Source organism: Brachionichthys hirsutus, chromosome 6 (assembly GCF_040956055.1).
Source record: "Brachionichthys hirsutus isolate HB-005 chromosome 6, CSIRO-AGI_Bhir_v1, whole genome shotgun sequence".
Taxonomy (NCBI): Eukaryota; Metazoa; Chordata; class Actinopteri; order Lophiiformes; family Brachionichthyidae; genus Brachionichthys; species Brachionichthys hirsutus.
The window spans coordinates 7,003,574-7,016,729 of record NC_090902.1 but is presented as its reverse complement, the minus strand read 5'-3'; the positions used below and the strand labels follow the sequence as shown (position 1 = coordinate 7,016,729).

At 52.1% G+C, this 13,156-nt stretch overlaps 1 protein-coding gene across 1 annotated transcript; it reads right to left on the bottom strand.

The window, feature by feature from the left end:
- Positions 1 to 3,472: 3,472 nt before the first annotated feature.
- On the bottom strand, positions 3,473 to 12,589 carry LOC137894559 (catenin delta-1-like). Its single transcript, XM_068739991.1, has 20 exons — positions 12,431 to 12,589; positions 10,712 to 10,780; positions 10,518 to 10,637; positions 10,167 to 10,420; positions 9,454 to 9,735; positions 9,123 to 9,363; positions 8,791 to 9,013; positions 8,502 to 8,694; positions 8,298 to 8,415; positions 8,023 to 8,176; positions 7,660 to 7,677; positions 7,172 to 7,240; positions 6,957 to 7,084; positions 6,701 to 6,851; positions 6,380 to 6,572; positions 6,094 to 6,290; positions 5,961 to 6,002; positions 5,796 to 5,863; positions 5,505 to 5,559; positions 3,473 to 4,936 (listed from the first exon to the last, which is right to left on the bottom strand). The coding sequence occupies exons 1-20, from the start codon at positions 12,587 to 12,589 to the stop codon at positions 4,878 to 4,880; spliced, it is 2,793 nt and encodes a 930-aa protein (XP_068596092.1). The 3' UTR covers positions 3,473 to 4,877.
- Between the last annotated feature and the right edge of the window lie 567 nt (positions 12,590 to 13,156).

Here is a 13,156-nt window from a genome sequence, read left to right as displayed (position 1 = left end):
GCTTATAACAGCACGGTGCTTATAACAGCAATGTGCTTATAACAGCACGGTGCTTATAACAGCACGGTGCTTATAACAGCACGGTGCTTATAACAGCACGGTGCAAACTACTAGCAGGACTCAGAGGTTAAAATGATTTGGAGGTGATTTACGCACATTTTAGGGATCATGTTGGGGCTGGTCTCCGGCTGATCCGGAGCATCCCAGTGTTCCAAGGCTCTTCCAGCTCAGGTAAATGTAGGAAGGAGCAGCCATTTGGGGTCGGTCCAGATGTTGAGGCCATTTGCATTAAAATGTGTTTTTAGACTTGAGCCTGCTCTTTGAATAATCACAATAATCACCAAACCTTCATGTCGATGAACTAACTTTAGATTGTGTGTGTGTGTGTGTGTGCGCGTGCGCGAATTTCCGTAACTGTAACTATATTTATAATTAAATCAAATAAAAAAGTTACTTGTAAGCGCATTAAAACCATTAAAGTATCGATGTAACGTTTTAAATAGGTAAACGTGCCCTGAGACGAGCCGGGACCGACACACCTGCAGATTAGCATCACAGCTAGCAGCTAGCTAACGTTAAAAGCTCTAAAGTAACCGGACGCGTCCCAAACATGACGCGACGCTGTCTGGCGTCGCTTCCGAGCCCAACTCGAGCGGTTTAACCCAGAAGCGTGAACCTTAACGCGGATACTGGGACGTAATTACTCACCTTATCAGTCCGCGAAGCTCTCGCTGTGAATCCGTCAAGAGAAACGAAATGTTGTACGTTTTAAAGAGAAGCTAACAAACGCTAATTTTTTCGCTCTTCTTTTTGATTTTCTGTGCGTAAAAGGTCAATCCCAGGGTCGGCGTGGTCCGCAGCGGAGCGACAGGTCGCTGCAGTTCGCCACTTTCACCACCAGGAGGCAGAAAGGGCTGGCGAAGCCGTAGTTCCGCTAGAGGGCGCTATAATATAGGCCTGAATGAATGGAAGTGAACGGAAATAAACAGCTTTAAAAAAATAATAATTTCACTGACTTGTAGACAAGAAAATATTTGTTTTTAGTTTGTTTAAGTGCAAAATTGATTGTATATAACAAAAGGCAAATAAAAACACGCCAATAATTATGATTTTGTTTCTTACAAGGAAGATAAGATAAGAAGATTCATGAATTACACGATTGTTACCCACGACCGTGTCCTGGAATCTACAAAGGAATAAATAAATTACGAGGAACCCAGGAAGACGTTCGGTTATTACAGCCAAGCATGGTTATTGCTCATGTAATAACAGATATATTGAATATTGGTGCCGTGGTGTGCAGCGCCATAAAGTGGATTCTAGTGCTGACAGAAATGCTGCAGATACTGGTTAAAATAAATACCAATATTTCACAACAAGAAACGCAACAAACAAATCCATTATGTTAGTTTCCATCATTAATCTCATCCTGATTCCTCACAAATAAAAGGGCATAAAAAGGGCATATAACACAAAGCATGTTAAATGACTCATGTTCAAAGTGTGCGGTTTGGAACTCCTTCTTGCTCACATCCACAGGGGAGAGAAAGTCTCCTCCGCTTCAGTCAGCGTTCACGTCTGCGCAAATCAGCGAGGGCCTGCGTGAGGGACGGGGGAGGCCCCGGACTCAGGGCCATGGCAGGCGTGGTCGACCCTCCCCTGTTCGGAGCGGGCCGAGGCCAGCGCTCGTTGAACTTCACGAAGAAGAGCGGGTCTTTATAGGGGCCCCCCAAGATGATGGCCTGCATCAGGTACACAAGGGCCACAACCATGAAGCTGATCAGGAAGAAGGGGATGAAGGGCCTCAGGTGGTCCCAGGCGACCCAGAACCCATAGCCGAAGCCTCCGAGTCCGCTCCCAGTGTGGGTGGTGTGGCGAGAGGAGTCCGGGGCCGCGGTGCGTTCAGGGGACTCGTCGTCCGAGTCTGAAGAGGACAGACCCGGGACACCAAGAGAACCCATGACTTAAGATCTGTCCTTGAGCGGTTTCTTCTTGGTTTCAGCTATCGGTGATTACGTTTCCTCTGCGGGTCAGCTTCAGGGATCCTCCGGAAGAAGCGTCTCCATGGCCCGGTGGCGTGGCCCTCAGCCTGTCACGAACAGCCGTTCCTCTCTGGACACAGGCTCCAGGCCCATTTCTTCGGGTTTGCTGAAGTGAAATGCTGCTTCTGTATGAGCTGGAGGGAGAGCGGTAGAGAGGACATCAAGCGGGGCAGCCATAAATAGATCTGACACCGAATGACAGGGAAAAGTGGGAGGGAGAATCTGCTGCTGCTCGGACGTCTCATATTTAAGGAATGGTGTCCGTGCCACTTGCACAGGTTAGAAACATTAGGCAAACGCGGTGACTAACTCCAGACGAGCACACTCACACACACACACACACACACACACACACACACACTTGTCACTCAGTTCTACATGCATACAGGGCTGGAGTTAAGGCCTCGATTTCCCGAATGTAACTCCACCCAATTCCTATTTCATTTATGACGTCATTTCTCAATTCTTTAAATGATATTTCCAAACATGTCGCTTCTCTCTCTCTCTCTCGTCACTGTGACGATGCTTTTCAGTAACGAATGGGGGGGGCACCTCTTCCTGGACAAAGAGGACCAGTTTGAAGGTCCACTGATCCCCATTTCAAACAAGACTCATTGGTAAACTGTGAAAGAGAAATCCATAAAAGCACAAAGAGTAAAATGAAAGGAGACACGTGTATAAAGGTGGAACCTCCTGCAGGAGAAAAAATACTTTCTCTGATTTCACTCATCGCATAATCGACCAACCAAGAAATCAGCAGAATAACAACAAAGTGACTTGTTGAGGTTTTGTGTTGTAGCGACCCCTAAGATGCAGAAAGGCTTTCATTGTCAAATGTGAAGCCCTACACTGTAGGGGGTTCACATGTAGGGCCTACAGCATTTCTAAAGCCCCTGAGTCAAGAACACAACTCCATTGTCCCTTGTGGGACGCGACTTTGAACAGGACAGGCGCGTCATGACGTAATGTCCAACTGGTCACAGCCCTCATGATGGCAGCAGCTGAGTCTCCCTGTCTGCAGGATGCATTTCACATCCTGCTGCATTCCTGAAGCGGCAAGACATTTTCACATCCCCGTGCAATCCCCCCCCCCCCCCACACACACAGCTCTTCTGTCAGCGTGTGTAACCAGAGACAAAGCTGAGAACGTCAACACTTGACTTTTGTCGTGTCGTCTTGTTTTAAGGTTAGCAGGGTTTAATCCAGACATGAAGTCTTGATCTGGTCGGAGTGTTTGAAGAGTTTTAAAGTCTCCAAAGACATCAAACGTGAAGCAGCAGCCCGAGACGAACGCCAGAGCATGAATGTCTCACATCATGCCGGTTTCATTTTCAGACCAGACAGACCTTGATACAATCATGATTTGATCAAACGGCAGTTCTTCTTCTTCACGTCGTCATCGAGACATTAATCACAATTTCAAGTGTCGTCTAGGAAAAGATCTTTATTTATAAAAACAACAGTACTACCAGTTACATACTTTACTGGAAAAAAAAGAAGAACTTTTCAGAGCCAAGGCAGGTATGAATGGTACATCGTGAATTTACATGGATAGGCAACAATAAAAATGTGTTCATAGAGTAAAAATAAAAACTAAGACGATTGGTCTCACTCGTCTTAAAAACAAGTTGGCGATAAAACTGCGATTTAAAGTTAAATTGCATAACGCTCTCCCGCCACCGCACCACATACAAACCTACGAGATGAAGTAAAAAATGTTCAAAATGTGCTTTTTGCCCTCTAAATAAAGTTTGCTTGTTGACCCCCGTTAACTCCTCACGTACGGAGGCTTCCCGTAAGCGAGCGTTTAATTAAACCGACACCAAGAGGAAATGATAAAGTCAGATTTAAAGTAGAAACACTTACTCCCCACATCGGAGCACCAACGTTACCGTGTTCTGAATGGATAAATACAGGCAGGAAGTCAAGACGTAGCAGCTAAAAAATAAAAATAAAAAAGGTCCTCGCTTCCTTCACAGGGAGGAGGAAGTTTGAAATTAAAGTGTTAACACAAAGAGGCAATTTGTACATAGAAACTATGAAATCTTTACCGTTTAGTCACTGGAGTCGAAGCACAAGGTAAAAACACGCTGCTAGGAACGGATTAAATAACTCAATTCTGGTCCGCGTGCGCACACACACACACTCTCTCTCTCTCTCACTCACACACACACACACACCAAGGTCCAAATTCATTTCGACACACACACACGCACTCGTATAGCGACAGGTTTACCGTATGACAAATATACACACACACCTGCCCTTTCTGGTCTAAACTTGTGCTCGTCCCAACCGAGAGAAAATTACTCCAGACAGGAAAACAAGTCCGATATGAACAACATTCTCAATCTACAGGTCGGCTTGTTGGTGCGTTCCAACCCCCCCCCCCAGCAATCCCAGTAAAGGGACCAGTTAAATTAACGAGCCAAAAGTAACGCCGTCATTTTTAATACACAGCATATACCCTACACAGAAGTCTACAAACACGTTTGTCAATAGAACGCAGGCGTTGGCAGCAAAATATCGACCATGACAACAAAAAAAGGCAAAAATCAAACCAAAAAAAAACAAAAACAAGCAGGACACCAGAATTAAAATGATTGTCAACGATGTTGATTGCCTTAACAGAAGAATTATAATTTCAAAAAAGATGAATATACATTTCTGTTGCTACAGTTGGATCTGAATGAATCTGAACGCTTTGTGCTGCGTGGAACGTTTCGCCTTTTCTTTGGATGTCGACCTTCATCTTCCATCGGTGCGTTGATGGAAGAGGAGCGAAGAGGAGAGACGAGGGGGGGAGGGGGGGGTCTGGTTCTGGTTCTTCTCTCCTCAGTAGCAGTGGTAGGGTAGGCCCGGCCCGGCCTGGGTGATGCACACTATCAATTTTTCTATAGGAACGGAGTGAAAAATCATTAATATCGGGTTTTAAGTGTGGGTCATTTCCACAGGAAACATTGAGGCGAGTCGTGTAGGATAACCGGAGAACAGCTAACCCGAGTTATTGCTTGTTTAAAATGCGCTCAGGTGCTTAAGGGGAAGTTTTATTTCTTTATTCAGATAAGCTTTTGCTGCGTCGCCATTCCTTTGATAGGATAAAGAATCCCGTCGACCGGCTTTGGAGAAGACGTGGATTGATCGTAGCGTCTAACATTAATGTGTGAACAAAATAATCCCTCTTTATTGGTGGCATCAAAACCCAATCCAAGAATCTGCTGCCACTCCGGCCAACAGGTTGTTGTAATACCCATCGAAGCCACAAGATGGCACTAAAAGAAACATGTGGAACTCGCCCGGTGTTGCAGAACCCCGTCAGACACAGAACCAGCTTCACCGAGGGTTAGGAGTTAACAGAAGGAGATCGCGGTGTCCATGCAGGACGAGAGGTCAGTTCAACATACCATGCTGTAACATGCAGAGGAAGGGTAGAGGAGAGAACGGGGGGGGGGGGGGGCTAACCATCGTATGAGTCCAACAGGGGCAAGGAGCCCTTTCTGCCCCCATACACCCCTCGCTGAGAGACAAGCAAAGAAAAAGAGAGAGGAGAGGAGGAGAGTGTGAGAAAAGACACACCGCAGTAATTGTGAACGTTAAAAGGCTGCCAGAGGTATTACAGATGTACTACAGGTATTACAGAGGTACTACAGGTACTACAGGTACTACAGGTATTACTCATAGCGGTGCAGGAGACGGTGCGTTAGTGTCGTTACGTGAGCAGCGTGAGAGAAGACATGAGAGACGATGAAGTACCGCTAAAGTGTCTGTGGTTTCATCCAGAGTGTGTCTCCTCTCCCTCTGGTCCAGTGTAGAGTAATTCTCTGTTGGGGGGGAGGGGGGGGCGGGGGGGGTTAAACGTGATAACATCCCATCCTGACAGACACAGCTTCCATGATCAGTGATGAGAGACATACTAACCAGGGCCGAGATCATTCAGTGGAATCATGTCCCTCTTTTCTCCTAAAGTGAAAAAGAACAGTCGTTAACTCAAAACGAACCCCCCCTGCCCCCCCCCCCCCTCCAGCCCAGTCCTCCAGCCCTGCGCGCTCACCTCTGTCGAGCAGCGGCGTGGTGCTGTCCTCGTGGGTGCCGTTGGCCCGTGTGCCGGCGCCGTTGCTCGGGTTGAGGCTGACGGAGAAGTCGCTCTTCTTCCAGCCGTCCTTCTCCAAAGGTCGCCGCAGCTCCTTGTGGGCCCAGATGAGCTGCAGCACCTGCCCGGCGCCGCGCACCTCACGGTCAGAGCGCTTGCTGCGGGACAGACCGAGTCAGAGTTCACCACGGGGCCTTTAAGTGCGACATAAATGACACCACCGGGCTCCGGTCCAGAACGCACTGACCCGTCCTTGTTGATGAGCACCAGCCTCTCGATGCCCTGCGACGCGCGGAGGGTCTTCGCCGCCTCCAGCCTGTTGCCGAGCACCTCGGCCAGCGTGCTCAGGACGGACACCACCGTCTCCTCGGACAGAGCGCGTCCAGACTGGCTCTGGCCCCCGGGCAGGTTGGCGACAAGGTGCGGCACAGCGTGCAAGCCTGGGGGGTGGGGGGGGGGGGCACGGCAGAGAGGCAAGGAGCTCGGAACGGCGCCGACGCAAAGCCAGTCCAGAAACGTGCGCGGAACGAGATTCAGCTCAACGTTTACTTCAACCCGACACGCTTACCAAGAAGTTCGCCGTTGCGTCCGTCGATGGCGAGGTTCCTCAGCGCGCCGGACATCGCCCGGACCACGCGGTCGTTGCCGTGGGCGAGCAGCTCCGCCATCATGGGAAGCCCTTTCTCCAGGCGCACGGTGGCCCGGATGTAACGGCCGTACTGAACAACAGACGGACAGAAGCGAGGATTTAACTCCGGCTGAGATCGCCTCGCCCTCGTATTTGACTCCGAACAGAGATCCGGTGTTTAAGCGGAGGCACTAACGCTCCATCTGCCGGCACACAGGTTCTGGACGGCGCCGGCAGCAGCCTCCAGCACCGACGGGTTCTTGCTTTCTCTGAGGAGGGACGTGTAAACCCGAACCACCTCCGGTTGGAACAAGAGCTCGTAGCCTAAAAAGCAGGATTTAAACAGGAGAGACAGTCAGAGGACTCCAGCGGCCGACGCCCTGGAAACCGACCGGAGGAGACGGCGGGCACCTTTGGCAGGCGTAGTCCTCTTTGGAATGTCAACCTGGTCTCCAATTCCATCGTCTCCGTCCTTCCGACCTGCGAGCAAGACAGTAAATGAAGAAAAGATGAAACGCCGAGGAAGCGGAACGCGGATCGCGAGGAGGACGGATGAGACGGAACGGTCCGTGATCTCTGGTAACCTCCGGGACTCAAGCGGGACATCCGAAATGTGAAACGTCCACCCAGTTCACGGTCAATCTGTGTTGAATAAAGGTGGACATGTGGGACTCCCTTCAACACGGATCCATCGCTACGCAGCATGCGACGCGTGTGACGGGCATCGTGGACATGCAGGTCGGGCGGGCCGGACATCTGGAGGTCATGCTCGTGAGCGGGACGTGAAAACGGGTCTTTTTTTTTGTTTTCTAGTGAGGAATTATTCTTTGTTAGTTTTTAACGAGCGAATGAGAGCGGTCAAAAGTCCACAAGGACACCGAAGACGAAGAAAAGCTTACCTTTGGAAAACCACTCATCTAAAACACAGTGGGGGAAGAAAGAGGAGGAAGAGGAGGGAGAGGAGGAGGGAGACAGTGGCAGAGTGTGAAAAACAGCAAAAGTCGCTCCCGTCACCAAGCTCAACGCCGCCAGCATCCGTCCCCGTCCCCGTCCCCGTCCACGCGTCTCCGTGCGTTCGGTCAGAGCGGGACGCATTTCTGACCGACGCTTCAAGAGCTTCTCAAAGAGCTTCTGAAAGAGCTCGTTCACTTCTCGTCTCGATGACGTCACCAGTTCCGTTACGACCCCGGCACACGGGGAAGTGACGGAACTGCAGGTGCGAGTCCACCTCTCCGTACAGGACGGCGAGCTCCGGGACTGACCTTTACCCTTTCGGGAGCCGAAGCAGCCCCCTTTGTTGGAGGAGGCCGGCCCCTGGTTGAGCGGAACGCTCTCCACGTAGCGCTCGCTCCCGGGAACCTCCCGGTGGACCTGGTAGGAAAGGTTCCTCAGCAGGCAGACGCAGTTCTCCACCAGCTGCAGGAAGAGACGGGGAAAGGGGGCCGAACCAAACGCGGATCAGAACCAATCGGGACGTCCGGAGAATTCTTAAGAACCGGAAAAATAAAACCTCTCGCCCGACTCGAGAGACGGGTACCTTATTATCCACGTCTTTGCGATTGATTTGCGATTGGACAATGTACATGAGGGAATCCACCAATCCGGCGCACTCCCTCAGCTTCCGCCGGGCCTCGCTGCGCTCTGAGCTCACATTCCTGACGGAGAGGAGAAGTTAAGCACATAATTGTACGTTTCCTTCTCAAAATAATTCTCTCTCTCTCGCTCGCTCGCTCTCTCTCACCTAAGGCAGCCTGCAGTGTTGGTCAAGGCCGCCTCCCACTCCAAGTGGCGCGGCTTGCAACTCTCCTCCCCGCCGTTGATCCCTCGCTCCCAGCCGGAGTGGGGAACGACCACCTCGTCCGCTAGAGCGTGCAGGGCGTGGTCCACGATCTCCATCTTCACCGAGTCGTTGGAGGAGAGGTTCCACAGGGTCCCTGGGGGGTAACGGAGCAAAAGGCTTTTACTCTCGATGCCGGCGGTCAGACCGAACGAGCGAACGAACGGCGCCGGCGCCGTGAGGCAGGGCGGACCCGTGATGGTGTCGGTGAGGTCCTGATCGCGGGTCTTTCTCAGCAACCGGACGAGCGCCGGCACGCCGTCGCAGTTCTTGATGGCGATTTTGTTGTCTTGGTCTCGGCCGTACGAAATGTTCTTCAGCGCGCCGCAGGCCGAGTGGTGCACCTCCTTGCCCGGGTGGTCCAGCAGCGACACCAAGGCGGGGATGCCCTTCAGGCGCCGCACGTCCGACTTGACCTGGACGGGAAAACGATCATCGTCAAGGATTATGATCCATAATAATCATTTGCTTCATGAGAACCGGAGAAGCCTTTGGGACGAGAGGCTAAAGGACACGCGTTCGTACCTTATCGTTCTTAAACGTGAGATGCTGGAGGAAGGCGGCCGCGTTGGTCTTGACGGCGTCCAGACGGTAGTTCAGCATGGCTATGACCTCGGGCAGCTCGGGCTGTCTCCAGGAAGTGGGCGGACCCTTCCTCAGTGTGCTGTCCAGTGAAGCCATGCTGCCCCTGTCCATCGTCATGGGAATGCCCCAGGCGTAAGGGTCCGGCGCCACCATGTCGGCGTCTAAAGTATCTTCACAGCTCCTACGGGACGCAGGGACAGAACGTTTGGCGAGGTAAGCGCCATCCTCACCGGGATGCGTTAGCGACGCGCCGCGCCGCGCCGCTTTTTACCTGAGTCGCCGTCTGTCCACGACGGCGAGGCCGGGCCCGAGGCGCGGCATCGTACCGTAACCTCCGGGGTGGATGGGCGGGGGGCCCATGCCGTAGTCGTCATACCCCACGCTGCGCTGGTCGTCCTCCAGTCCAAAGTGTCCTTGGCCGTAGCGCATCTCCAAGGCCGAGCCCAGAGCCCTCATGCCCCGGCTCACCTGGGGCTGCGCTGCGTACGGGTCCATCTGCTGACGGCTCGGCGCCCGGTAGCCCGAGTCCAGGGTCCGGTAGCCGTCGACCGGCCTGGGCAGACAACGCGAGGAGTTAGCGGGAGATCATTCTACCGAATGAAAGGGAACTTGATTGTATTTTTTTTCTTGTACCGGTACCCAAATACATTCTTTGGGGGAAAAACTGAATCTATGAAGAAGTCCTCCTTCCAACTCGGTAAAGGGATGCGAGCCAATCACAGCTGGCAAACCTCACAGCTCAGCGACGGAGCTATGAGCCTCCCACCCGTTACTACTACATTTCATTTGCACAGCGATGCAGTTTTGACTAGAACCAGTCCCACACGACTAAAACCGTCTCGTCTAAGGTCTGAAGGAAAGTGGGAAAAAAGTTATTGCAGAACTTTGTTGTTTCTCAAACGATATTAAAGATCTTGTTTTGTGCCTTCTAGTAAAGGATACAAGGCAAGCCGGAACTAAAACCTCGACGGCGCTCGGTCGTACCTGTAGCGCTCGTCCATGTGCAAGCCCCGGCTCAGGCTGGCGTACGCCTCTGGAGGCGGAGCTCCGCGGTAGTCGTCGTACCCTCCGGCGGGCCCGTAGTGGTAGTTCCTGGGAACCGTCGCCGTGGGGTAGTCGCCGACTCCCGGCTGCCTGTAAGGCCGGTCCATTGTGGCGCTGTAGCCGCCCATGGACAAGCCCCCATCGATGGACATCGAGTCAGAGGGCAGGACCGTGCGCGAGACCGGTTTGTTCATCTAAAAAAAAAAAAAAAAAAGGTGAACAGGAAGAGAGCGATAATCAATAATCCGACCCAAACCCACCGAGGGGACCGGTTTCCTGGCCGACCTTTACCCCGTTCTCTGGCCGCCGTGCCAGCCCTTCCTCAGAAAACACCGAGCGAACCTCGTGGGAGTCGTCCTCGGGGGAGTAGCGCTCATCAAGAGCTCCGTGCGCCGGGTCCACCATTCTGTACTGTGGAGAGACGTTTAAAATCAACAGGTGAACACGAGCGAACGGTCGGCATTGATCTTCAGACGAGCCCGTACCTGCGTGCCGTTTATGTACGAGTCAGTCAGCTTCAATCGCTCTATGTCTGCCTCCCCTAAATACCCATTCTGGGATGAAAGAGAAAGACACAACCGTGTAAAACGTAACGTATACTGCCGGGTTCTAAAATGTCACGGTGCGGTCCGAAGCACGCTTCCCCTGTCGACTTCCTGCTCTACTCGGGTTGCGTAATCCAGAACCGTCATCGGACAGCCTCACAGAACGTTAGGACCTTTATGAAATATTAAAAAGGTATCAGACACAGCAGGGTGCCGAATCCCAGCGTCTGATCACGACTTCTGCCCCATCGAGGTTTAAGAGGGGGGGGGGGGGGGGTTCAGCAGAACTGTGAAGAAGTAATTATTCTATTCACCACATGAAAAAAAACACTGACGCATACTTCATTTATATCAGCGTGTCCACAAGGAGGCAGGGTTTGTTTACTGGGATCATAATGAAATACCCCGACTGCGCTGGAGTGATGGAGAAGCGGGAACATTGTGAAACGGTCCCTTATCTTTCCGATCACTTGCGGAAGAATAAAACTCGTGCGTCAGCATTCGTGGAATCTAAAGTAGCCGAAAAATGAATCTAATGTCATTCCCAAGGACTCGAAGAGACGATAAAAAAAAAAAAAGAGAGAGAGAGAGAGATCTAATCTATGTCAGCAAGCCCTTAAAAGTCCAAGCGGATTTGAGAAGACGTTTTCTCCTCGGGGAGGTTTCAACACGGCGACGAGAACGGACGAGGTTCTACCGCTTCGCCGCTCGGAGCAGCCAAAACGTCCGGCTTTAAACACATTTGTTAAATGTTTAACGTCATTTAGCATTTAGGAATGAACCACACTAGACGCTCAGAGTCTTTGTTCAATTACTGAAGCGCATCTTCCATCTTAAGCGAAGCGAACGGACCGGATGACAGGACAGCGTTTCACGAGAGGACATGCCGCAACACAGGAAAATAACCGAGATTCCACGCGTGTGCGTGTCTCCGTGTGCGTCTCCGTGCGTCTCCGTGCGTCTCCGTGCGTCTCAGGCGAGCGACACAAAGGCATGCCGGGTGTGTGTGTGATGGTGGCTAACAGGCATGCTAACCGTTTGTGCAGGCCGAGGCCTCATTAGAGTTTAACGGCTGCCCGTTATCATTACTGGTAATCTAAATCCAGTTCCTCCTCAGGACAAACACTCTAATATTATTATTATTCCAGAATAACGGAACAAACTAAATATTTATGGGGGACATGGACAGGAAGGATCGACAGAAAGCGTGATGGCGATGGCGATGGCGCTTTTCATGGCGACGCAAGTATGAACAAGCCGCGAGGAAGGCATGGAGTTAGACCGGATGCTTGCAAGAAAGCAATCAACGTGAACGTGCACACTGCTGCCGCTCCGGAGGTGAGAGCGAGCGGTGCAACCACACGCGTGCTGCACACTTACTAACCGCCACCGCCACGCTCCGAGACGACAGAGAAAGGACGGGTAAATTGACCACACGCGCGCACACACACACACACACACACACGCACACGCACGTCAGCCGAGCACTGGCGAGGAAGAGGAGGGCGAGGGGGATGAATGATGGATGCACGGAGCTCAGTGAAAAGACAATCCACAATGGATGGAGAGCGACGATCCAAAGATCGGACGCAGCAGGAGCCATGAATGCAAGCCAGAGACCGGACGGACGCGTTTGGGTTCGACGGGAGGAGGAGTTACCTGCGTGTGAGGGAGGGGGCGACCCAGGGCTGAGGGGCTGGTGGCGGGGAGGCCAACTCTCCTCCTCTCCTCCTCCAGCGCCCGGGTCAGCTGCTCAAACTGCACCTCCTGCTCCCTGACAGACTCCAGCAGAGCCGCTGCACTCTCACACTGCTCCATAACACACTAGACCGTCCCGGGGGGGGGGGGGAAGGGGTTACACACATCCACAGTGACCGGCCGGAGACATTCCACGGCGGCGCCGAGGCGCTCGGACCGGGACGCGATCACACGACACCGTGCAGGAAGTGGGCCAGGCCGTCAAACTTTGCATATCCTCACACACGCCGCAGCAGGAAACACATTTAAAAACGCCGTCGATATACCTGCAGCGCGTAGAGTTTGACTCCACGTCTGATAAATCGACAGTTTCCGTCAAAAGAACCACGAGACGTCTAAAGAACAGCGCCTCGTCGATCAAAAACATGCAAGCATGCACACTCTGAAGTCTCGTTCAGAGAAAACCAAAGCACAAGTACACACCTCACCTGCGGGGGGGGCGTGGCTTGGTAGTAGAGGTGAGGGATCACGCCAAGGTCAGAGGTCGAGCTCTAGTTGCTCATGGGTAGAAAAGTCACCAAACCACAAAGCCCAGAAACAGGAAGCAACGGACTGCAGGAGGAAAGACGGACACGGAGGGAAACATTTGGGGATTTTTTTAGTGAAAAGTGAAGGCCTCCATCTGAA